This window comes from Narcine bancroftii, chromosome 13, assembly GCF_036971445.1.
Source record: "Narcine bancroftii isolate sNarBan1 chromosome 13, sNarBan1.hap1, whole genome shotgun sequence".
Lineage (NCBI taxonomy): Eukaryota > Metazoa > Chordata > Chondrichthyes > Torpediniformes > Narcinidae > Narcine > Narcine bancroftii.
The window spans coordinates 960,438-986,953 of NC_091481.1; the positions used below are offsets into that span (position 1 = coordinate 960,438).

General features: G+C 42.9%; 1 protein-coding gene across 3 annotated transcripts in view; it reads right to left on the bottom strand.

The window, feature by feature from the left end:
- sema3d (sema domain, immunoglobulin domain (Ig), short basic domain, secreted, (semaphorin) 3D) overlaps positions 1-26,516 on the bottom strand; it is a 188,730-nt gene that overhangs the window by 78,362 nt on the left and 83,852 nt on the right. For all 3 annotated transcript variants that reach the window (XM_069909344.1, XM_069909343.1, XM_069909342.1), the window contains exon 3: positions 14,969-15,129. In XM_069909344.1, the coding sequence (XP_069765445.1) occupies positions 14,969-15,129 (161 nt within the window). The remainder of the gene's footprint in view (positions 1-14,968; positions 15,130-26,516) is intronic.

Below are 26,516 nucleotides of genomic sequence, written 5' to 3' on the forward strand. Positions count from 1 at the left end.
TTTTTTTGCTCTTTTCCACCAATTGTACCATCATAAGTTAAATTAACAGCACTGAAATTATCTAAACTTTTAAAGAATTTTAACGGGCATTTCTAGACAAAACAATAAGATAGAGTCAGGAGATGACTGGAAGGCACGTCTGATCCTTACGCCATCTTGCCACGCCCCCCGATAATTTAGTTTGTACAAGTGGCTTAAGTTATTATCTAACCTGATCCCTAGGTATCGGATTGCGTGTGCTTGCCATTTAAATGGTGATGACGTGGTGAATGTTAAGGGCAGTTAGGCCCTCTCTTCTTGAAAGTGGTCATCACCTGGCACTTCTCTGGCACAGATGTTAACTGTCCTCATCAGCCCATCCCCAGGTGGAAGTCCTTTTTGCACAGTGGTGGCCAAGCTGCAAAAATGCAGATGGATTTTGTGTTGCCATCAGTCAGACCCACCACCTAAATGTTTAATTACAGTAGAAGCTGACTCCGACCATCGAAACCCAATGAGACGTACAAACTCCTTTCAGACAGTGCTGGATTGAACCTGGGTCGCTAGTGATGGAACAGCATTGTACTAACCGCTACACTAGCCATACGAAGAAGGAAGATGACTGATGAAGGTCTGAAGATGGCTGAGCACAGGACACACAGATGTAGTGGAGGCCTGGGCTTGGATGTTTGGCCTGTCACATTCCCATGCCCTGCATCAACAAGTACCGCCTGACATTGACACTGAGAGTGGCCACAGTCCAGCAGCGGCTCTCAGCTCCATCAGACGCTCAAAGGGCAGTGAGTGAACAAGCAACTAGCAAAGATTCAAGCTTGACACAAACACAGGAAACAGTCTCCCATTTACATCATGGTACACAGTACATGGTACATGAAGTCAGACATGCCTTCCCACACCTATTGGTTGAATTTCTTCCAGAAACAGCCCCTCTGATGAGGACACGAGAGGCTGCAGATGCTGGAATCTCTAGACAAAAATAATCTGCTGGCGGAGCTCAGTGGGTCAAGCAGAGGAGTGGGAGGAACGAAAAGGTCAACCTCACAGGTTGGAGCCCTTCATCATGACCGAAACATCAGCAATTCTTACCTTGATGAAGCCCGAAACGTCAGTTATGTATCTTTGCCCTGCTGAGCTTTTCCAGCATTTTGCTTTTACTTCAGCATTTCTTTGCTCCCAACCTGCTGAGTTTATTTATTTTTTATTTATTTAGACCTACAGCATGGTAACAGACCATTCCAGTCCACAAGTCTGTGCTGCCCAAGTACACCCAACTGACCTACAACCCCTGGTAGGTTTTGAACGATGGGAGGAAACTGGAGTCCCCAGAGAAAACCCATGCAAACACGGGGAGAGCGTAGAAACTCCTTACAGTCAGCGCGGGATTCGATCCCGGGTCCCGATCGCTGGCGCTGTAACAGCATTGCGCTAACTGCTCCACTAATCAGCTGAGTTCCTCCAGCTGATTGTACTTTGTCCTATCATGAAGAACTCACTCATCATGGGAGCAGTTTTCATTAAAATTGAATTAAAAAAGTAAACATTTAGGTGGTGGGTCCTATTGATGGGAACGCCACCACTGTGCAAAAAGACCTCCCACCCAAAGATGGGCTGATGAGGACAGTTAGAATCTGCACCAGAGAAGTGCTGGCCAATGGCCATCATGAACAAGAGAGGGTCAAACTGCCCTCGACATTCACCAGGTCACCTCGCCATCGATACCCCAGGGCCACCATCTGTGGGTTTAGCTGGAATAGGGCTGAGGTTTAGATTCAGTCAAACTCTCTTCAAACAGAACCAGTGTTTCACATCCGGACTGATCTGCAGCCCCTGCAGAGTTGGTTCTGATCAGCCAGTGGAGTGTGGTACCCCTGAGGCAGGGGGCAGAGGAAATAAGCTGACAAACATTTCCATTGTTGGGTTCCAACTGGAAAGGGTATGTTTTCATTGGCTGCAATATAAAACGTAACTGTTTGCCGAGTTGGGAGAGGTCGAAGGAGTTGGGGCCAACGTAAATCACACTTGGCTGATATTCCTACCTGGAATTTACTGCTAAGAAGCCACCAGACACTAGTACTCTGTGTCTGAGATCACTGAGGAGATGGGGCAAGGGGTCCTTGTGACACCGAACACAATGTTCAGAAATAACATGGGAGGAGGAAGTTGTGTGGAGGTCTGGAGCACACCCAATACAAGAAATGGATTCAAATGGGGAAAAACTAGGCACCCAGGTGCTTGAAACAGCTTTTTGCTTCCAGAAGCTACTGTACAAGATTAAATTGATGGGCAATGAGGAGCTTGCACGAGCTCTGGGAGTTAGCCAAGTCGGATTCACCGGATAGAAACTGGTCAGAAGGCTCAGCAGCACGTCGATAGAGAGATTGGTCTGCGCACTGAATCTGTCCCCTCTCCCTGGATGCTGAACAACCTGCTGCGTTCTGCCAACACTTGAAAGTTTTAATTCACGTTGTCAGCAACGCCAGTGTTTTGGTTTTCAGATGGATTGACAGGGCAGAAGCCATTTGGAATCATCAGTCCGTGTGGGTGTTTAATCTCCATTTAAGCGGCATCTATACCTGTACCCCCTTCAGCTTCACACCACCCTCCAGCCTGGGACAAGCTGAAATATCCAGGACCAAACCCCATCCACCACCTTCAATCATCACTGCCTCACCATCAGACGTGGTCTGCACCATACCCAACAAGCGCTGTATTTAATTTGTTTTTCAGTTTTAAAATTTAGACATCCAGTACAGTTACACCCCACAAGCCCGTGCCACCCAAATCTTGGTATGTTTTTGAATGGTGGGAAGAAACCAGAGCCCCTGGAGGAAACCCATGCAACACAAGGAGACTGTACACCTTACAGGGAGCGCCGGATTCAAGCCCTCGTCACCGGCGCTGTAACAGCGTTGCAATAACCACTACACTAACCCTTTATTGCTCTATCTCAGACACAGAATCGTCCATACACGTGACTCGTTCTAGGAGCACAGATTCTGGTGATGACCCTTGTCGATAACCTCGTGCCATTGTTCAGTATTTCAGCTGTCCACTGAGAGATGGTGCAGGAAGAATTCACAAGGATATCCTAGGACTGGAGGGCATGAGTGATAAGGAGAAGCTGGATAGACTTGGACTTTCTCCGGAGAGCGAAGGAGGCTGAGAGACCTAGAGGTTTATAAACTCATGAGGGGTACAGATAAGGTGAATTATCATCGCCTTTTTCCAAAGAAAGAGGAGAATAAAACTGAAGTGTACAGACTTAAGATGGGAGGGGAAAGATTTAAATGGGACCTGAGGGGAAGGCTAGTTAGTACACAGCACACAGAGGGTGGTCAGTATGTGGAATGAGCTGCCAGAGGAAGGGGTCGACTGGGGAGAATTACAACACTTAAAAGACAATGAACAGACAAATGGACAGAAGAGATTTAAAGGGACAGGACCAAATGGATGAGTTGGGATGAAGGGACTATTTCCATGGTTTATATGTCCAGAACTCCATGAAGAATCCTCCAAGGTACTAACTAAATCTTAGTTTATCGTGAAACTACTGCCCTCCCAAATTGTAAATCAGCCAGAACCCACAGGATGACAAGCCTGCTTATCAAGCAGACAGGAATGGTTTTTTTTTTAAATTTTTTATTTTTCACACCATAAACCACATTGACCATGATACATACATTTTCCTTTTCAAATATATACAGTGTCATTTTCTCCCCCCGCTCCCTCCTCCATCCCACCCTCCCTACCTCCCCCCCATCCATTTAAAGTACAAAATCTAAGATACATTAAACCAGTCAAACAATGTTGTCATTCAATAAAAATAAACAAGAAATTCCACTGGGTCAATTCTTTTCATTTCCTTCTCTTTTCGTTAATTTAGGTAGTGAATGTCCCCGGTAGGTTTTCTCTATTGTGTTTCATGTAAGGCTCCCATATTTGTTCAAATATTTCCATATTATTTCTTAAACTATGTTATTTTTTCTAATGGAATACATTTATTCATTTCTATATACCATTGTTGTATTTTCAAATTATCTTCCAATTTCCAGGTTCACATGATATATTTTTTTGCTACGGCTAGAGCTAATTTAACAAATCTTTTTTGTGCACCATCCAAATCAATTCCAAATTCTTTGTTTTTTATGTTACTTAGGAGGAAGATCTCTGGATTTTTTGGTATATTGTTTTCTGTAATTTTATTTAATATTTGGTTTAGATCTTCCCAAAATTTTTCTACTTTCTCACATGTCCAGATTGCATGAATTGTTGTTCCCATTTATTTTTTTACATCGAAAACATCTATCAGATACTGTTGGGTCCCATTTATTTAACTTTTGAGGTGTAATGTATAGCTTGTGTATCCAGTTATATTGTATCATACGTAACCTTGTATTTATTGTATTTCTCATCGTTCCAGAACACAACTTCTCCCATGTTTCCTTTTTTATCTTTATATTTAAATCTTGTTCCCATTTTTGTTTAGTTTTACCATTTGTTTCCTCATTCTCCTTTTCTTGCAGTTTAATATACATATTTGTTATAAATCTTTTGATTATCATTGTATCTATAATCACATATTCAAAGTTACTTCCCTCTGGTAAACTCAGACTGCTTCCTAATTTGTCCTTCAAGTAGGATCTCAATTGGTAATATGCCAGCACTGTATCTTGAGTTATATTGTATTTATCTTTCATTTGTTCAAAGGATAAGAATCTATTTCCTGAAAAACAATTTTCTATTCTTTTGATCCCTTTTTTCTCCCATTCTCTAAAGGAAAGGTTATCTATTGTAAAAGGGAGTAACTTATTTTGCGTCAATATTAGTTTTGGTAATTGATAATTTGTTTTATTCCTTTCTACATGAATTTTTTTCCAAATATTGAGTAGATGATGTAATACTGGAAAACTCCTACGTTGTACCAATTTTTCATCCCATTTATATAATATGTGTTCAGGTATCTTTTCCCCTATTTTATCTAATTCTAATCTAGTCCAATATGGCTTTTCCCTTGTTTGATAAAAATCTGATAGGTATCTTAATTGTGCGGCTCTATAATAATTTTTAAAGATTGGCAGTTGCAAGCCTCCTTGTTTATACCATTCTGTTAATTTATCTAGTGCTATCCTCGGTTTCCCCCCTTTCCATAAAAATTTCCTTATTATTTTCTTTAACTCCTTGAAGAATTTCTCTGTCAAGTGTATTGGCAATGCCTGAAATAGGTATAATATCCTTGGGAAAATGTTCATTTTAATACAGTTTATCCTTCCTATTAGTGTTAATGGTAAATCTTTCCAATGCTCTAAATCGTCCTGTAATTTTTTTCATTAGTGGATAATAATTGAGTTTATATAGATGGCCGAGATTTTTATTTATTTGTATACCTAGGTATCTTATTGCTTGCATTTGCCATCTGAATGGTGATTCCTTCTTAAATTTTCAGAAATCCGCATTATTCATTGGCATTGCTTCACTTTTATTTACGTTAATCTTGTAACCCGACACTTCTTCATATTCTTTCAATTTCTTATATAATTCTTTTATTGATAGTTCTGGTTCTATTAAGTATATTATAACATCATCCGCAAATAAACTGATTTTATATTCCTTGTTTTTATTTTTATCCCTTTTATATTATTTTCTGTTCTTATCAGTTCTGCTAGTGGTTCTATAGCTAACGCGAACAATAAGGGTGATAATGGGCATCCCTGCCGTGTTGACCTGCTTAAGTTAAATTGCTTTGATATATATCCATTTACTGTCACTTTCGCCAATGGCCCTTTATATAATGCTTTAATCCAATTAATATACTTCTCTGGTAAACTGAATTTTTGCAATACTTTGAATAAATAATTCCATTCTACTCTGTCAAAGGCCTTCTCTGCATCTAAAGCAACTGCTATTGTTGGCGCTTTACTCCCTTCTACTGCATGAATTAAGTTAATAAATTTACAAATATTGTCTGTTGTGCGTCTTTTTTTAATAAATCCAGTTTGGTCTAGATTTACCATTTTAGGTACATCCTCTGCTAATCTGTTTGCTAATAGTTTAGCTATTATCTTATAATCTGTGTTAAGTAATGATATTGGTCTATATGACACTGGTGCGAGTGGATCTTTCCCTTGCTTTAGTATTACTGTAATTATTGCTGTTTTACATGAATCTGGTAAGCTTTGTGTTTTATCAATCTGGTTGATTACTTCCAGGAGGGGAGGAATTAATAAATCTTTAAATGTTTTATAGAATTCTATTGGGAATCCATCCTCTCCTGGTGTTTTATCATTTGGTAATTTTTTTATTATCTCTTGTATTTCTACTATTTCAAATGGTTCTGTTAAATTTATTTTGTTCCTCTATTTGTAATTTTGGTAGTTCAATTTTAGTTAAAAATTCATCTATTTTCCCTTCTTTCCCTTCGTTTTCAGTTTGGTATAATTGTTCATAGAATTCTCTAAAGTTTTCCTTGATCTCCGTTGGATTATATGTGATTTGTTTGTCATTTTTCCTTGATGCCAATACCATTTTCTTAGTTTGTTCTGTCTTAAGCTGCCATGCTAGAATTTTGTGCGTTTTTTCCCCTAGTTCATAATATTTCTGTTTTGTCTTCATTATGTTCTTCTCCACCTTATATGTTTGTAGTGTTTCATATTTTATTTTTTTATCTGCCAATTCTCTTCTTTTAGTTGCATCTTCCTTCATTGCTAATTCTTTTTCTATATTTACTATTTCCCTTTCCAACTGCTCTGTTTCCTGATTATAGTCCTTCTTCATCTTGGTTACATAACTTATTATTTGCCCTCTAATGAACGCTTTCATTGCATCCCATAGTATAAACTTAACTTTCACTGATTCCGTATTTATTTCAAAGAACATTTTAATTTGTCTTTCAATGAATTCTCTAAAATCCTGCCTTTTAAGTAGCATGGAGTTTAATCTCCATCTATACATTCTTGGAGGGATGTCCTCCAACTCTATTGTCAATATCAAGGGTGAATGGTCCGATAATATTCTAGCTTTATATTCTGTTTTTCTTACTCTATCTTGCATACAAGCTGATAACAAAAATAGGTCTATTCTTGAGTATGTTTTATGTCTACCCGAGTAATATGAATATTCCTTTTCCTTTGGGTGTTGTTTCCTCCATATATCCAAAAGTTGCATTTCTTGCATCGATTTAATTATAAATTTGGTTACTTTGTTCTTTCTGTTAATTTTTTTTCCCAGTTTTGTCCATATTTGAATCCAAATTAAGGTTGAAATCCCCTCCTATTAATATGTTCCCTTGCGTATCTGCTATCTTCAAAAAAATATCTTGCATAAACTTTTGATCTTCTTCGTTAGGTGAATATACATTGAGTAGATTCCAAAACTCCGAATATATCTGACATTTTATCATTACATATCTCCCTGCTGGATCTATTATTTCCTTTTCTATTTTAATTGGCACATTTTTACTAATTAATAGAGCTACTCCTCTTGCTTTTGAATTATACGACGCTGCTGTTATGTGTCCTACCCAATCTCTCTTTAATTTCTTGTGCTCCAATTCAGTTAAATGTGTTTCTTGCACAAATGCTATATCAATTTTTTATTTTTTCAGTAAATTTAGCAGTTTCTTCCTTTTAATTTGGTTATGTATTCCGTTAATATTTAAAGTCATATAGTTCAGCGTAGCCATTTCATACTTTGTTTATCTTCCCTTTCCGTTTCTCCATCATCACCTTTCCTTCTTATCCATTTCTGCTTTCTTGTTTTGAACACTTTATAAGACAACATTTCTAAAACATCAAACATTTTCCTTATTCTCCTATTTAAAACTTCTTTAACCCCATTCTCCCCTCCCCCTCTTGAGTTGCCCTTTATCCCTTGTCGGGCAACCACATCTCCCCTCTCTATTTGGATTTGTGAATTCACTCGCAAACGTCAACTGATTTTGTGGTGACCGTAACTCCTCCCCATCCAGCCCCCCCAGAAAAGATTTCAATTTTCATATGTAACAAAGGTCACTCTTTTAATTCACTCCTTATTCCCTGTATTCCCTTTCCCTCCCTTATTAATTCTTGTCTATACTCTATATATTTTCCTCTAAATATGGATACATTCATGTATACACACTATATATATATATATACACATATACCCCTTTACACACATACATATAGTTCGTGGTCATTTTTACTCTCATTACATGTCTTCATCTCTCTGCTTGTTTTGTAGGTCTGCAAATTTCCTTGCTTCCTCTGGATCCGAGAATAGTCTGTTTTGTTGCCCTGGAATAACTATTTTAAGTACCGCTGGGTACTTTAACATAAATTTATATCCTTTTTTCCATAAGATCATTTTTGCTGTATTGAACTCCTTCCTCTTCTTCAGGAGTTCAAAACTTATGTCTGGATAGAAAAAAAATTTTTGACCTTTATATTCCAGTGGCTTTTTGTCTTCTCTTACTTTCTTCATTTCTTTCTCCAATATATTTTCTCTTGTTGTATATCTTAAGAATTTTACTAAAATGGATCTTGGTTTTGCTGCAGTTATGGTTTCGGGGCTAAAGTTCTATGTGCCCTCTCTATTTCCATTTCTTCCTGTAATTCTGGTCTTCCTAGGACCCTGGGGATCCAATCTTTTATAAATTCTCTCATATTCTTGCCTTCTTCATCTTCCTTAAGGCCCACTATCTTTATATTATTTCTTCTATTATATCTAACTTCTGAGCTAACAGCTCATGTGCCTCTTTAACTTTTTTATTGGATTCTTCTAATTTCTCTTTTAATTCCTCTACTTCCATTTCTACAATTATTTCTCATTCTTCCATATTTTCCACTTTTTCCTATCTCTGACATGACCATTTCTATTTTATTCATTCTTTCTTCTGCATTCTTAATTCTTCTTTTTATCTCATTAAATTCTTGTAATTGCCATTCTTTCACTGATTCCATATATTCTTTAAAAAAAAGCTACATCCATTGTCTTGCTTTTCTCTTCTTCTTCCACTTCTTTCTGTTCTTCTTCTTCTTCCTCTGGGTTGACCATCTGTTGTTTCCTTGTTACCCTCTTCTTTCTTGTTCTCGTTATTGTCTGTGTTCTGCACCTGTTGCTGTGCTGCAGGTGTCTCTCTCAGCTGTGGAGATCGACTCTGCAGCTGTTCCCCCCTCCCGTCAGTGGGTTTTTTTTCATGCGCATCGCACACTTTTACTCGGCTCTGCGAGCCATTTTTGTCGTCCTGAGCCCGGGACTTCCACTGACCTGAGGGAGCGGGCCTCTCTCTCCGCGGCGGGCCTCTTCGGACAGGTAAGGCCTTCACCTTCTTCTTCCGACGTTCTTTCTTCCTCTTTTCTTCCCGTTGTTTTCGACTTTTCTCTCTTCGCTGCCATTTTCTTCTCACCTTTATTTTTACTTTATTGTAAATTTTAATCTTGTACCTTTGTGCTTTGTGTGTTTTTTTTTTAACTTTTCGGGAGAGGGCTGGAATTCCCTGACCGGCCACTACTCCATCACGTGACTCCTCCCCAGACAGGAATGGTTCAAGAATGCTCGGCAAGTTTGTTCGCCCATACTTTTCTCCGTTCAGTCTCTCCACACTGAATATGCTCTGACAAAGACTGTGAGATATCAGAGTTTGCAGACAGCACAAAACTGAGGTGACTGGTAATGAGTTTCAAGCCACACAGACCACTGCTTTGGTCAAGCAGACATGCATCAATGAATAAATTCTGGGGCTAAAACACTTTGCATTGCTCTCATCTCCTGCCACATCCATAGGCTAGAATATAGGCAGCACAAAGCAGTGACCAGAGCAACACAATGTTAAGAAATGAATGAAATGGTGGCACGGTTAATGTAGCAACTAGCACAACGCCGTTACAGCGTCAGTGACCGGGGTTTGAATCCCGCGCTGGCTGTATGGAGTTTGCACATTCTCCCTGTGTTTCCCCGGGGACTCCAGTTTCCTCCCACCCTTCGAAACCTACCGGGGCTGTCGGCTAATTTGGGTGTAATTGGACAGCACGGGTTTCAATGGCCAGAATCGGTTTCTACTGCGCTGGAAATAAATAGTTTAAAACTAAGAAAATTAATTTTAAACAATTAAAAAACTCATTCCCGTTGTGGAGAGGCTTTTCACAGAAACCCAACCTGGTGTAAAGATAGAGAAATTAATCAGGTTAAAGGTTCAATAAAAACTATCCAAGTGACACATCATCATCGAGATTAGAGCCACGAGAATTAACTACAGCAGGAAATTCTACTTGGTGCCTTGGTGAAATGCACTTCACTTAACCTGTCCCAGAACCTCAGTAAATTCGGAGTAACTGGCGTCAGTGAAAACCCCCCTCACTCCAGGTTTGATCTGGAAGTGGGGGTGCTGCCTGCCTGGTGTGTCCTACCCCCTCCCCAACTCTTTTGTTCAGACACCTGCTGACATTTTTCCATACCTTGATGAAGGGCTCAAACCCGAAACGTTGGTTCTGTATCTTCATCTTTGCTTCATAACGGGTCATGTTTGACCTGCTGAGTTTCTCCAGTGTTGTGTTTTTACTACAATGGGGCAGCCTGACTCCAGTGTTCCTGCTAAGCTGGGCATGGGCGCACAAACAGCCTGTACCTACGCGCCAACACAATGGAAATCAATGAGTGCACAGTTGCACCTGCACACGGTGTCTGTTTTGTGTGAGTCTGTGTGTCCACATCAAACTTTGTGCATGCACGCACAAAGCTTAGAGGGAACACAGCTGGACTCCCTTCACCTCCATCACCTGGGTCCTTAGCGATGGTCAGGGCAGAACGTACATGAGCCCTCCCAGCCCCACCAAGTGCGAGCAAGCTTAACACCCACTCCAAGTTGGCAACTGACTAACACAAGCATTTGAAATAACAGAGCTCCCTGCATCTTAACCCTCATTCATCACAGTGAGTGGGGACTTGAACTGAGAATAGAGTCCAAGCAAGTTATAAAGCTTCCAACTCACAGATTGTAATTAAGAACTTTATCAGAGTTGTCAATTCATTTACCCAATTTAAAACATCTCAGGTTTTACATGTAGAATGCGTACTACAGTGCGAGAGACCCGGGGTTAAGAGAAGAGTCAGGATGTATTAGAATGGGCTTTAGATCAGCATAATATAATCAGTATCGACTGGCAAATGTACACAGAATCCACACACTTCTACAGAATACCCACAGCGGTGTTTACATGTCACTCCCACCTCCCCCAAAAATCAATCCCACAGTATCAGCAGAGCTTGTTTCATCCCTCTCCCACCACTTGTTTATCCAACTTGAACTAACTGCATCCAACAGGTCAGGTGAAGGAATCCTACACCTCGTTCTTGTGCTCCAAAACACATCTCAGCCTCTCCCTGAAGAGAGCAGGTTTTGAAATCTCCCCATTGGCCAAAGAACAGAATCTTCCTGACTATCTGACCGGAATTGTGGTTGACCATTTGACATCAGTGTCTCTGGTTCTGGTCTCGTCCATGAATGGGAAGATCTCTACATCTATCCAAACGATCTCCACCATCTGTGACTGGTCATCTCTGTAGCCAGGTGATCCAACAACTTGAATCCCATTGGAAAATGATTACCTCCCACCATCGTAAATCCGTATCACAACTTTCCCCGTGCCCTCACAGACATATCTTTTAAAAATAATTTTGTCATAATTATTTCTCAGATGCGATTCAGCAAAAAGAGGCAAAATCTTTTACAGTTCTGCTCCACATGAGAGACAGTGAGAGATCGGCGAGGCATCAGTGGTTGGACCGTTCATTCTCTGTGTTCACAGAGGGGGCGAGGGGGAGAAAGGAAGGAAGAGGGAAGGAGGAGGAGGAGGAGGGAAGGTGGAAGAAAGGAGGAGTACTTGGAAACAGAAGGACAGAGGGAATGGGGCTTCCAGTGTAGAGTGTGGGTGGAATGTTGCTGACACCGGAGGGAAATTCAGAAGCACGATGAGGCCATTTCCACTCAAACTCCACCAAGTATGCAGGGCTGTTGTTTGCAGGAAAGGTAAGGAAGTTCACTGGAAGCTCTCACGTCCTGAAACTTTTTACAGTGTCTCCGTACTAAAGTTGCCTAATCCAGGCAACATCCTGGTGAATCTCATTTCTGTGCCACTGTTCTGAGCAACTACATCCACAAATGAAACTTCTGATACTGATTCTCAGAGAGAAGTCCTGGCTATTGGCAACATTGGTCTGTTCCGATTTCTCTCAGTCATTAAGAGTGAAAAACCAAGGCTTGGATCCTTCCAAAGTTACATCAAAATTACACAGAAGTCATGGAGTGATTAACACAACAGAACATTAGAGCACAGAAAATAGGCCCTTCAGCTCTTCTAGTCTGTGCTGAATTCTTGTTCTGCCACATCCCACTGACCTGCTCCCAACCCATAGCCCTCCATAACTCTCCCACCCATGAACCCATCCAAATTCTTCTTGTATGTTAAAATTGACCCCACATAAGCATATTTCTTTTCTGATGTTACTAAATTAATGAGACATCCTGAGAAACTAATTTTATGAAGGGAGTTTAATTCCTTCAGAGTCATTTGCAAATTTCCAAATATCTTGCTTTTTGACCTGTGACATTTTAATCTAATGTCCACATCCCAATCTTGACCAATGTAAAGTCTCTACTTGTTACTTCCTGTCTTGTTATTTGCAAGAACTTTCTGATTGGTTGGTCAACATCCTTGCTGGTGTCACTCTTCCTGGACACCAGTTGCTGAGTATTGACATGGGGAAAGAGATAGTGCATTCCACAGAGATGGTTCAGTGTCAGTGCCCACTTTCCTTTGAGTTTACAGGGAATGTTGTTTCTTAAATACTCCCTAAGAAGCCTTCTTGTATCTTAACTTCATGGAATATCAGTTCTTCCAGCACATCCAATATTTCATTTAAATTTCCATTTAAAAGGACTACTTAGCTATAAGTAAAAATACACAGAGATGCTGGAGGAACTCAGCAGGTCTCGCAGCGTCCAGAGGAGGTAAAGATACATTACCGACGTTTTGGGCCTGAGGTAACCTGAAGAATACCAAGGTAACCGCAAGATCACAAGACATAGGAACAGAACCAGGCCACTCGGCCCATCGAGCCTGTTCCGTAAATCTACACTAAGCTACTCTACATTAGTTCCAATTTCTGGCCTTTTCCCCAAATCCCTTGATGCCCTCACTAATGAGATATTTGTCTATTTCTTGTTTAAATAGACCCAGTGGCAGTTAGTTCCACAGATCCACGACCCACTGGCTTAAGAAGTTCTTCCTAATCTCTGTTTTACAGATCAAATTCTCCCAGCAATCTACATCAGACAACACTTAGAAAATAACCCTGAACTGTAATTGACATAAACCAACTCTATAATCAAGGATGAAGAACTTGTATTTAGTTCTATAAAGAGCTCATCGCTGCATCTTATTTCCATCTTTCAACTCCTCTGCCAGTGGACTCTCTTAGACCATCTTCTAACTTAGAAATCAGTTGTGAACTTGGCCAGTGGTATTCTTGTTCTTCACCACCAGATCCATTGTGAAACCAAAGGCTTGCAATACTCTTGAACTGACCTACTGTGGCATTGTATACGGCAATATATTTGAACTCAACTTTGCAAACCTAAAATTTAAATTATATGGATAACACTAAATCTTAAAAATCAAATTAATTTATTTAAGTGATCATAGTTCCCCGATTATTCACCATTGCAGTGATTAATACTTGCTGACTAATCAACTGACAAAGCAATTGTTTAAGTTGATTGGAATCCCAGGAATTGGAGATTGTTCTCCACATGCCCAGCTTTTAGCACCCACTGAGTTTAACACACTTTCTGAGGCTCTCCTGAAACTCAAAATTAAACCCAATTATAATTCCATCTAATTGGAATCTGGACAAGATTTCATTTTGTTATTTCATAGAACATCTACCTCACCAGTAAGGTCAGCATTCCTATTTCTCCTTGAACTGAATGACTTGCTTGGCTGGTCCATGGGGGAACTGATCAACCAATTTGCTCTGGGGTCACAAGAGGAGCTACTCCTTGAATGACCCTTGTTTTTCCTGAAAGCGGTCTGAAAGCAGCCAGCCCTCAAGAGCAAAAATGACCTTGGTGTGACTCAGAGATGCCCGACCATTTCCAGCTCTTCCCTTTCCACACAGACACCACTGATCCAATATCTCAACATTCTCTCCCCATCCCTTATTGCTTATATTTGTCAACATCTCTGAACTTCTGTGCTAGGGCCTCCATGTCGATGTAATCATGAAGAAGGCTCTCCTGCAGCTATATTCCATTAGGAGTTTGGTACATCACCAAAGACTCTTCAGGTGTTCTGTTGAGAGCATTCTGTCTGGTTGCATCCCTGTCTGGTATGGAGGTGCCAACACACAGGACAGGAAAAGACTACAGACTACAGAGAATTGTCAACTCAGCCAGTGCCATCACGGGCAACAGTCTTCACTCCATTAAAGATATCTCCAAGAAGCGGTGTCTCAATAAAGCAGCCTCTGTTATCAGCCACCACCCAGGCCATACCCTCTTCTCACCTCTACATCAGGAAGGTGAAGATGAACACCCTACATTACAAAAACATCTTCTTCCCCTCCACCATCAGATTTCTGAATGGACAACGAACCACAGACACCGCCTCACTTTTGCACATTTTTTTTAAAAATAGTGTATTTAAGAAAATGCTATTTCTAGCAATTTTGCACCTGTAATGCACAAAACAACAAAATGTGTGACACACGTTCATGACAATAAACCTGATTCTGATGCATTGATCTCCTGGTTAAATATACTCAGCGACTCAGCAAGCCCATCTCACATTTACACCATCCAAGCCCCTCCTGATGAGATCAGAGGCAAATGGGAATGACTATGAGAATGTTCCAAGAAAATTAACATTCATTGGCCACAGTCCTGTGTGCAACTTCAAGCAAATAAGCCCAGAGGCTGCTGGAGATGTTCTCTGACCTTCCGAATGTTTTGGTTTAGATCATCCAAGCTGAGTAGGAAGATGTGATCCTTGGCTCCCAGAAGCAGTTTCCCTCTCTCCTCGTCTATCAGAAGGGTCTGGAAATCGAAGCCCTCAGCAGATCCCAGGAATGGAATGCAGCTGTTGGAGATCAGCAGATCTGTGGGAAAGAAACAAAACTCTCGTGTAATTTCAAATGTTTTTTATATCTCTCGCTTGTTTCTTCTTCAAACACAGTAGCACCACATGCTCACAGTCAGTGCATCTGTGAACATTTCATTTCCAAAAACCTCCCATTTTGCATTGCCTGTCAGTGTTGTTATCTGACGGGAGAGTGAGTAGACCTTAACTCTTGCATTAATAAGCTGAATGAGGTTTGTAAGGACTTCTTAGAGATTGAAGTTCCCTCTACTACAACGCATCGAGGATAGGGTATAGATGCACTGTCCGTGGTTTGACCTGGGTTAACCCTTTACAGGCAGAAGAGAGATATCAACTATGGCCCATTTACCCAGATGGACACTGTCTGTCTGTCCTCCTTGAGGCTGGTGACACATGAGCACCAAGCCTTTGTATTCTGGGTGAGCCCCAGCACTGAAAATGTGAGGGTGTCCACTTCGCAAGGCAAAGTGGAAGATCAGATCATTATATAAATAGCAAATGATTGCAGCATGCTGTCCATTCTGACCATATTGGCCTCATCAATGACACATCATCTCAAGGATGAATAAATGGTGAGAAAAGATTCAAGATACCTTTATGGTCATATCATAAAAGATGTAATATTACACAAAATTGCATTTAGTCTGCTGCAAGGGAAAGATTTGCCATCAGCAGATATTGCCTGGCGTCCTTTACAGTCAGTGAAAGAGAAGCAAAAGAGAGATCACACCACCCCCCCCCCCCCCCCCCCCGCAACCCCCAGGGACACGATGGATTCCCCTCCAGCGCTCCTGCAGCTTCAGCAAGCACACAGCCTTCAGTCCAAACCTTCGGCAGCCCGAGCTCCAGACCCAAACAGAAAAATAGAATCACTTCCGATGGAGTTGCAGCCATGTTGCTGTTTGTTTTCCCACAGAAGTGAAAAGATTCTCCTTCAGAAGAGAACATCAAAGCAAGCTGGTTTTTGATCAACTCACTTGTTATCCTGCTGTCACTGTGAGAGACCCCAGCTTCATTTCACTCCACAGCTGACTGACAGTTCTGAGCAGCAGAAACCACGGCGATCAGAAACCCCGGGCTTCATCCTTGAGATCTCATCTCATCTGAACCCTTCTAACAGCCCATTGTCTTGTGCCTGACACTGTGCTATCAGGTGCTGAGATAAGGTTAATGGTGCAGCAGCAAATACAATGCCTGCTTCCTTCCCAATGGCCATCAATATGAGATTTCCTGCAAATTATCCGCGGCTGTCAATCAACACCAGTAACCTAGAAAGGGAAACACATCCAGTGAAATGGTGATACGAGACGAGGCTTGTTTCTGCAGCGTGAGGAAGGATTCCTCCCGTGGGTCACTCACAGTGAGCCACAAAGTGCACTGGTTCATTCTGTTCAACAGCAAAATTTCAGCAACAAAAGGGCTTCCTGTTCTGAGCACAGTTGAAGAGGGACCACCTGCAGGACCACCACTCACCCTCCTCAAAGTTAAGCTACGCCACACCAGTTCTCCCAAAAAAAGAAGCAATCAGGTTTCTGAGATGTTTTACCATGCTTTATGATGAACAACATACTTTTGAAATGTCATCAAGAACTTTTTTTTGTGAAAAGCAAGTTCCCACAAGCAGGGAGGATCTAATTCATTTGCGTCGTTGAGAAATGAACACTGGCTGAGAGAGTGGACAGAATTGGCTCATGGGAACTTGTATCGGGACCAGGATTCGAGATGATCCCGATGGAAAGATGGGCTCTTGAAGGGTCTCAGTCACTGAAAGCTCCCTGATTGTATCGGAGGTTCTAAATTGGGAGCTTGGGGTCATCACTGGAACGGGCAGGAGGCCATACATCCTACAGACATTACATCACGGGGGAGCAGGAGGAGAATCAACAGACACTCAGCATCTCTGATCGGACTCTTTTGCTTCTTTTTCCCTCATTAGTGGGGTTGGGCTTAGTGGCCCCTCTGTGTGTCTGTACAGCAGGCAAAAATCATGTGTTTATTACATGACAATTGAGGGTCCTTAAACTTCCCTGCACCTCCTCAATGGATCTTTCCATCCATCTGAGAGGCCAGACACCTCCACTGCAGTTCACTTGCACAATTTATTGTAGGAAATGATCATGCAAACTTCCCAATTTCAGGAATTTTTGCCCGTGTGACTCAAGGTTTTGACATTTTGCACAGGGCACAGCAGGGACTTCATGGAATCTATAATTTGACAAATCTCCCATTTGGTCTCCAGGCACCATGCACCATTAGTTCAGTGAGATACACAGCAAAATGAAAAGAGTATGAACAAAATGGTAAAAAAATGTGATTACAGAGTTTCCTGTACATGGCCTGAACTATTGAATTTTCAGTCCTAGAACTGTGTTAAAATCAATCTGGATAGAGGAGGCATTTATGGACAAGAGCAATTTGATGGTTAATTAAGAATAGTATTTTCAAATTGTTCTTTGACCCATGGGAAATCTAGAAAGGATGAAAGGATTAACACGGACAAATCTCTTTAAAATGATTATCATCATTTAAATCATCACAATCTTTTCCTAAACCCATGGTCACATCTGTCAAACAAATTGTGGATTAACATCTAATTAATTAACCGGTCAGATCCTGCCACATTAATTATTTTCATTTCTAAACCGGGGCCATGTCACAAAGAAAGCAACACCATCTTTACTCATCTTCCTGCTCACATACAGAAGCTTTGTGTAAAAATATGTAAAATATTTTATTGAGAAAGGGCGGTAGTGAAGCCATAAGATGTGGTGACTCAGAATCTTGGCTCTGCACCCAGATCTAAATAGTAACACACAAATAAGAATGACGGCAAGGTTTTCCACCGCTGTGCTCCAAAGTTTGCCAACATATTTATTTGAAAGTTTTCAGACATTCTTGTCATGGAGAGAAACTCTGCTGCGTAGATGGAGTGAGGTCACAAGTTTATCAACTTACATTAAGAACTTCAAATTCATGGGCACCGGTGTCCATTTCATCGGGGATATCAACAAGAGGCTGCATCTTAACAAAGCAGCCTCTATCGTCAAGGACCCCCACCACCCAGGCCACGTCCTCTTCACTCTGCTACCATCGGGAAGGAGGTCCAGGAGCCTGAAGACGAACACCCAGCAGCACAAAGACAGTTTCTTCCTCTCCGCCATCAGATTTCTGAATGGACAATATTTGTACCTGTGATGCTGTTGACAAACAACAAATTTCATGACAGTACGTGACAATAAATTTTGATTCTGATCAGAGGAAAACCAACTTCTCTTTAAGTGGGACTCCTGAAGGAACCATCCATTGAGGTGACCAGAGAAAGCTGAGAAAAACAGGCCTTCGGATCTTGTTCAATCCATCAACAGATCTTTCAAGGAGGTAGCAACTCGGAGGATTCACAAGACTAATGAGAACATTGTCCATCACAGGCAGCTGCAGAAATTAATCCCATAACTTTCGGTGTTTGCAAGAATAAGGAGTGAACTTGAAACATACAAAATCCTAAAGAGGTATAGCACGGTTACAACCGAAAACATTATAACCCACAATATTATGCTGACCTCTGTCGACCTAGTGCACGACAATCTAATCCTTCCCTACCCTACATTTAGAACCCTCTATTTTTCGCACATCCATGTGCCTCTTTAAAAGTCTGAATGTCCCTATTGTACGAGCCTCCACTACCACTCCCAGCAATGCATTCCAGGCACCCTCCACTCCAAGTGTGAAAAAACCTCCCCTAAACTTTCCTCCACTTACCTTAACCAGATGTCCTCTGGTATTGGCCATTGTTGCCTTGGGAGAAAGATGCTGGCTGTCTACCCTATCTATGCCTCTTATACACCTTGATTAAATCACCCCTCATCCCACGTCTCTGTGAAGAGGTGAGCTTCAGCTCTTTTGGGTTGACATTTCCATTGGTTGGAGAATCTTGAATGAGGGGGAAAAAGTTGCAAGATTAGGCAGCAGTCATTCAAAGCTGAGGTGTGGGAACTTCTTGCAGAGAGTGGTGAAACTCTGGAATTCTCTGCCTCAGACACCAGGTCACCAGGGTTACATAGAGATTTTGAAAAAATGAGGGGAGTTCAGGCAGAGCAGATCTCCTTGAATAGTGCACCATGCTTTAGTAGTATGTAATCCTACATCAGTTCTGACTTTCTGCTGTGCTCAATAACTGAGATCCGTGGTCAGAAGGATGCTTGCACGCATGCAAACATGCACACACACATCTTCCCTTGCTCACACACACACACACACACAAACAAACTCAACCAATGAAGAATAAACATAAAGGATGTTTATATTATTTGATGTTTAGATTTTGCTGTTCTCAACACTTAATCCACTTTCTATATAAAAATATCTTTGAAGAAATTTATATATCTTGGCAATAGACCTTGAAGTTAATCATTTTTAAATATAAAGGACTTTGCCCCAGCGAGAGTGGGACAGATAATTTTGAGGTTATGGGGAGAGGTCGGAAGGTGAGGCTGAGGTCAGGATGAGATCCTGCAGGATGGTGGAGCAGGACTGAGGAGCCAATTGTCCAACTCCTGCAAACACACAGGAAGGATGTGAGAGTGTTCGAGATGCACGGAGATTCACAGGCACGTTGCTGGAGAGTTTGCTCCTGTTGAACACAGGAGAGAGAGGTCGCTTATTCAAGGTATAGAGAGTTGCGAGGACAGGGAGGATGCAAAGACGTTACCTCCCTTGACAGACAGGTTGATAGATTTAAATTTAGTCCAGAGATCAGATGGAAAATCCTGGTGCAATCCAGTTAATGAGGACAGGGCTCCTGTTGATACAGGATTCCAAAACCTGCTGACACTTTCAGGGCCAAATGGGGACACATCAGAGCCACGTGCTTGATCAGAATGAGAATTTATTGTCAAGAACATGTCACAAAATTTGTTGTTTTCTGGCAGCATTATAGATGCAAATATTGCTATAAAATCAGATTTAAAAATACATAAATTAGTGCAAAAGAAGAAAAAAAACTGAGGTTGTGTGTGTTCATTGTTCATTCAGGAATCTGATGGTGGAGGGGAAAAAGCTGCTTTTGTACTGTTGGGGATTTGTCTTCAGGCTCCTGCATGTCCTTCCTGATGGTAGCAGTATGAAGACGGGCATGGCCTGGGTGTTGAGGGTCCTTGAGGATGAAGGCTGCTTTCTTGAGACACTGCCTCTTATAGATGTCTTCGATAGAATGGAGACTGATGCCCACGATGGCACTGGCTAAGTTCATAAATCTGTCATTATTTCCCATCCTGTGCAGTGGTACCTCCAGACCATACAGTGATGCAACCGGTCAGAATGCTCTCCACGGTTCATCTGTAGAAATTTGCAAGGGGCTTTGTGACACCAAATCTCCTCAATTTTTAAGTCTAGCTGCTGGCAAGCCTTCTTTGAGATTCTTCATATAAAATATTTAAATAGAAGCGTCGATTGATGGGACAAAACATCCAACACAAACAAACCAGGTTGCTCATTTTTTAGAGTCGCTGCAGATTTGGACACTCACACTGCTCCCTTGGCCCGGTGTCTGGGATTAGTTGGTTAACGATTTCCTCTCTCTCAGCACAACATGTTCAGGCCACAGACTCTGATTAGAACCACAGACTCTGCAATCCAGAACCTTCAGGTTCTGGGTCACTGGAGATATTCCCACTGCAGACCACAGTTGTTCTGAGCTGAGAATCTGCCTCTCCTCTCTACACACATTCTCTCAGTTCATTGTAAGAGAACTGCAGCAAACCTCAGTGATTTTATTGAAACACTTTATATGTTGAAAGGCGTGGACAGAGTCGATGTAGAAAGGTTGTTTCCCAGGGTGGGAGAGTCTAGGACAAGAGGGCACAACTTCAGGATTGAAGGGCGTCCACTTAAAGCAGAGGTAGGGAGGAATTTCTTCAACCAGAGGTTTGGTGGAATTTATTGCCACAGGTGGATGTGGAGCCAGGTCACTGGGTGTTTTTAAGGCAAAGATTGATAGGTTCTTGATGAGTAAAGGCATCAAAGGCTGGGCAGTGGGGTTGAGTGGGGAAATGGATCAGTTTAGGATTAAATGCCAGGGCAGACAGGATGGGATGAATAGCCTTGTACTGCTCCAATGTCATATGGACTAAATGATTTTTTTTTTTAAATTTAGACATACAGAACAGTTACGGGCTCTTTTGGCCCACAACTCCATGCCACCCAATTATGCCCAAATGACCGACTACTCCTGTACATTTTGAAGGGTGGGAGGAATCCAGAGCACCCGGACAAAACCCACACAGACACGGGGTTAAAGTACAAACTCCATTGAGATAGCGCTGGATTGGAGCCCCAGTCTGGATCACGGGCACTGTACCACCGTTACACTAACCACGCTGCCTCATTGGAAGGTTTTCTTCCTCTTGGGTTTACTATTGGGCCAGTTTTTCCCATTCTAGAACATGGTGCTGAGGCAGAATCTCAACCCAAAATGTCTACCATTCCCTTCCCTCCACCAATACTGTTCCACCAGCCCCTTCCCTCCACCGATGCTGTTCCACCAGCCCCTTCCCTCCACCGATGCTGTTCCACCAGCCCCTTCCCTCCACCGATGCTGTTCCACCAGCCCCTTCCCTCCACCGATGCTGTTCCACCAGCCCCTTCCCTCCACCGATGCTGTTCCACCAGCCCCTTCCCTCCACCGATGCTGTTCCACCAGCCCCTTCCCTCCACCGATGCTGTTCCACCAGCCCCTTCCCTCCACCGATGCTGTTCCACCAGCCCCTTCCCTCCACCGATGCTGTTCCACCAGCCCCTTCCCTCCACCGATGCTGTTCCACCAGCCCCTTCCCTCCACCGATGCTGTTCCACCAGCCCCTTCCCTCCACCGATGCTGTTCCACCAGCCCTTCCCTCCACCGATGCTGTTCCACCAGCCCCTTCCCTCCACCGATGCTGTTCCACCAGCCCCTTCCCTCCACCGATGCTGTTCCACCAGCCCCTTCCCTCCACCGATGCTGTTCCACCAGCCCCTTCCCTCCACCGATGCTGTTCCACCAGCCCCTTCCCTCCACCGATGCTGTTCCACCAGCCCCTTCCCTCCACCGATGCTGTTCCACCAGCCCCTTCCCTCCACCGATGCTGTTCCACCAGCCCCTTCCCTCCACCGATGCTGTTCCACCAGCCCCTTCCCTCCACCGATGCTGTTCCACCAGCCCCTTCCCTCCACCGATGCTGTTCCACCAGCCCCTTCCCTCCACCGATGCTGTTCCACCAGCCCCTTCCCTCCACCGATGCTGTTCCACCAGCCCCTTCCCTCCACCGATGCTGTTCCACCAGCCCCTTCCCTCCACCGATGCTGTTCCACCAGCCCCTTCCCTCCACCGATGCTGTTCCACCAGCCCCTTCCCTCCACCGATGCTGTTCCACCAGCCCCTTCCCTCCACCGATGCTGATCCACCAGCCCCTTCCCTCCACCGATGCTGTTCCACCAGCCCCTTCCCTCCACCGATGCTGTTCCACCAGCCCCTTCCCTCCACCGATGCTGTTCCACCAGCCCCTTCCCTCCACCGATGCTGTTCCACCAGCCCCTTTCCTCCACCGATGCTGTTCCACCAGCCCCTTCCCTCCACCGATGCTGTTCCACCAGCCCCTTCCCTCCACCGATGCTGTTCCACCAGCCCCTTCCCTCCACCGATGCTGTTCCACCAGCCCCTTCCCTCCACCGATGCTGTTCCACCAGCCCCTTCCCTCCACCGATGCTGTTCCACCAGCCCCTTCCCTCCACCGATGCTGTTCCACCAGCCCCTTCCCTCCACCGATGCTGTTCCACCAGCCCCTTCCCTCCACCGATGCTGTTCCACCAGCCCCTTCCCTCCAGCAGATCATTTTTTCTCCAGATTCCAGCGTTTGCAGTCTCTGGTGTCTCCAGATAATGAGTGGAATCGTTCATCACATGTACCACAAGCTGAGCAGTTTAATTTTCATCTGTACCTCTCAAGGCCAGAGTTACATGGACCAAAACATATTTTTCACAACATGACAGGATTCGGCATGGTGGTGTCAAGCTGCAAAATGATCAAAGGGGAAACTGTTCTCTGAATTTTTTTGCAAGTTTCAAGAACCAAAATCTCAATCTTGAAAAGGATTTTCACTCAGTGAGGTTAAGCATTTGGATGACAGTGAAGTGGTGGAGAAAGTCACCGCCTTGGTCAGTAAGATTATGACTGATCTGATGGTAACCTCAGCCCATCGTTCCATTTACCACGATGACCTTTTACCACTCATTTATCAAAAATCCAGCAAACTCTGCTTTAAAACTAATCACTTTATATTGCAACCATAAAGATACAAAGCCTGAGCCCTTCATCAAGGTACCATGATGTTACCTTGATGATGGGCTCAAGCTCAAAACGTTGGTTGTGCACTTTTATCTGCCACATAAAGGACCTGCTGAGTTCCTCCAGCATCATATTTCTACTTCAATCACGGTGTCTGGGCACTTGTTCAACACGACTCAGTCAGCTTCCACCAGCCCTGCAGAGAGTTTGAAACTTCTCAGTGAACACAATATGACCTCAGCTCTGGGTGATCACATTTTTAAACAACGACCCCACAGTTCTGGCCGCTCCCTGTAGAGGAGACATACTCTCCACACCCACCCTGTGTCCTTCTCCTGCCCCTTATATCACCCATAAATTCAGCACATAATGTCGTCGCTACAAATTGTGAGAAGTTAGGATGCAATACTCAGATTCGTGGCAACATTGCCATTCACAGCCACTGGCACCAACATCTGGAGTTGCTCTGTGCCCCATGTACCTCAATCTGGAGTTGCTCTGTGCCCCATGTACCAACATCTGGAGTTGCTCTGTGCCCCATGTACCAACATCTGGAACCATCACCTTCTGTCACTGAATGGCTTAAAGATTCATACAACTACTTTCGAAGCCTTGAATTTTAGAGATACAGCCTGGTAACAGGCCCTTCCATCTCGTGAGCCCGTGCCCTCCTAAATCAGATCAGATACTATTTATTCTCATGTAATAAAAACAGAAATGTTGCCTTTAGTCTGCCATTCTCAGTATCGTGTACAACTATGTACCGTGGAGAGCATTTGAACTGGTTGCATCTCTGCCTGGTACGGAGGTGCCATCTCTCAGGACAAGAATAAACTCCAGAGGGTTGTTAACTCAGCCACATTACAGGCACCGGACTTCACTCCATCGGGGACATTGACACGAGGTGATGTCTTAAAAAAAAAAGCAGCCTCTATCCTCAAGGACATCCAGGCCATGCCCTCTTCACTCTGGTACCATCAGGGAAAAGGTACAGGAGCCTGAAGATGAGCACTCGGTGGCACAAGGACAGCTTCTTTCCCGCTGCCATCAGATTCCTGGATGATCAGTGAACCACAGACACTGGCTCAGTTTTCATGCACTTTGCTATTTTTTATAGTAATGTTGTAAAATGGTTATAATATGAATGTTTACACTGTGATACTGCCGCAAAACAACGAATGTCATGACTTGTTCATGACAATAAATTCTGATTCTGAATTAACGTCCTAAGTATACGTCTATGGAACGTGGGAACACTTGGAGGAAACCTATGCAGACGCTGGGAGAACGTACAAAACTCCTGACAGTTAGCACATGATTCGAATCCGGTCACCGGCGCATTCACCATGGTGTGCTATTTCTTATTTTCTCATGTTTTAAGTGACGTTTCTCTTGGACTGAATAGTTTTACAGCTGCAGGGGAACTTTGCAAGAATCTGTTAGATGTTGATCCGAGGTAGGGAAGGTTAGATTTTTTGGAGCAGGTTTACCCAAGTCAATATAACATCGTGGGCTGCAGGGCCTGTTCTGTGCTGTAATGTTCTATATCACCAAAGTTTAATAATTCCAAATCACTTTGATGGACCAGGTAAGTCATTCCTGGCTCTTATGATGTATCATCCATTATCAAATGCAACAGTCCTCTTGTTAGATGGCTCCATTTCTTATCAGGACAGATGACTCCTGTCATCTTCAGCTTAACCCAACTTCTTTTCTGACCATTCATTTGGGAGCTGGAATGCTTCCAACCCTTGGCTGAACCCCTTTGACCTTTGGTCAACAGCAGTGTCTCCAGTTGTTCAAGTTGCTTGTGGTCCCCACACGAGGGTTCCGTTATCTCACAAATGCAAACAGCAGTGGCTCTGAGCAGAGAGATAGAGGAGGACAATATAAATCAACGACCATTCATTACCTATTTGTTCATGCTTTTGGGAACACAGCAGGTAACCTGATTTGGCCACAATCTGAAACAAGGGCCTGAATTCTTTCTTTATGGAACATGGCAAAGAATGCCTGTGTCACGAAACAGTGCCTGTTAAATTCCACCAATGAAAATGGTGCATAATTAAAGCATCTGGGGAGCACACAGACTTGTCAAATTTGTGGGAATCTTCCAAGTGTTTACTGTCAATCGATTTGATCTGGTCTTTTATTGAACTTTGAGGCAAAGATCACCAGCTGATGATCCCAACAAACTCTTACCCCACCCCACACATATATCTGAATGCCCCAACCCCACGGGGTGTGGGGAACAGAGGACAGTGAAGGTGATCTGGGAGATGGGGCAATTATTCCTCTGCTTTGTGGGAGACAAACTAAAACTGACCTTGATACAGTTCAGAGAATATAAGTGAAGCAGGTTCACCTGATCAGGCAGAACATTGCTAAATCTTGCAATCCTCTGCTTCTAAAGTCCAATACAATAAACATGGTATCGATGAACATTTGACAATGAAAGTTTTATAATCATTTTAATTTTGTAATGCTATTCCCAATAGTGAAAAATAGAAGATAAAAATTTTTAAAATCTCCACTCGAGAATGAAGCCTATTTGAATGCGAGTTCAGAATGGTAATGCGACTGCCCTCATATCCATAATCTTCTATTTTTCTGTCATTATCAATATAACCATATGGTATGACTAATCAAGATAGGACACACAAGGTGAATGGTTGGGCGTTAAAGAATGCCAGAGAGATCTAGGACTAATGGTCCACAGTTCCCTGAAGGTGGAATCTCAGGTGGAGAGGGTAGTGAATAAGGGCAAGAGCTGGGAGGTCATGTTAAAATTGTACAAGGCATTTGTGAGGCCAAATTTGGAATATTCTGGTCACCAAATTATTGGAAGGATGTGAACAAAATAGAGAGAAGATTCACCAGATGATCCCTGGGTTTCAGCACCTAAGTTATAGAGAAAGGTTAAACATTAGGTCTTTATTCCTTGGAGCGCAGAAGGCTGAGGGGTCTTTAAAATGTGGAGAGGAATAGATCGAGTAGATGTGGAGAGACTTTTTCCGTTGAGGAGAGGGGAGATTCAAACAAGAGGACAGGAGCTGAGAGTTAAGGGG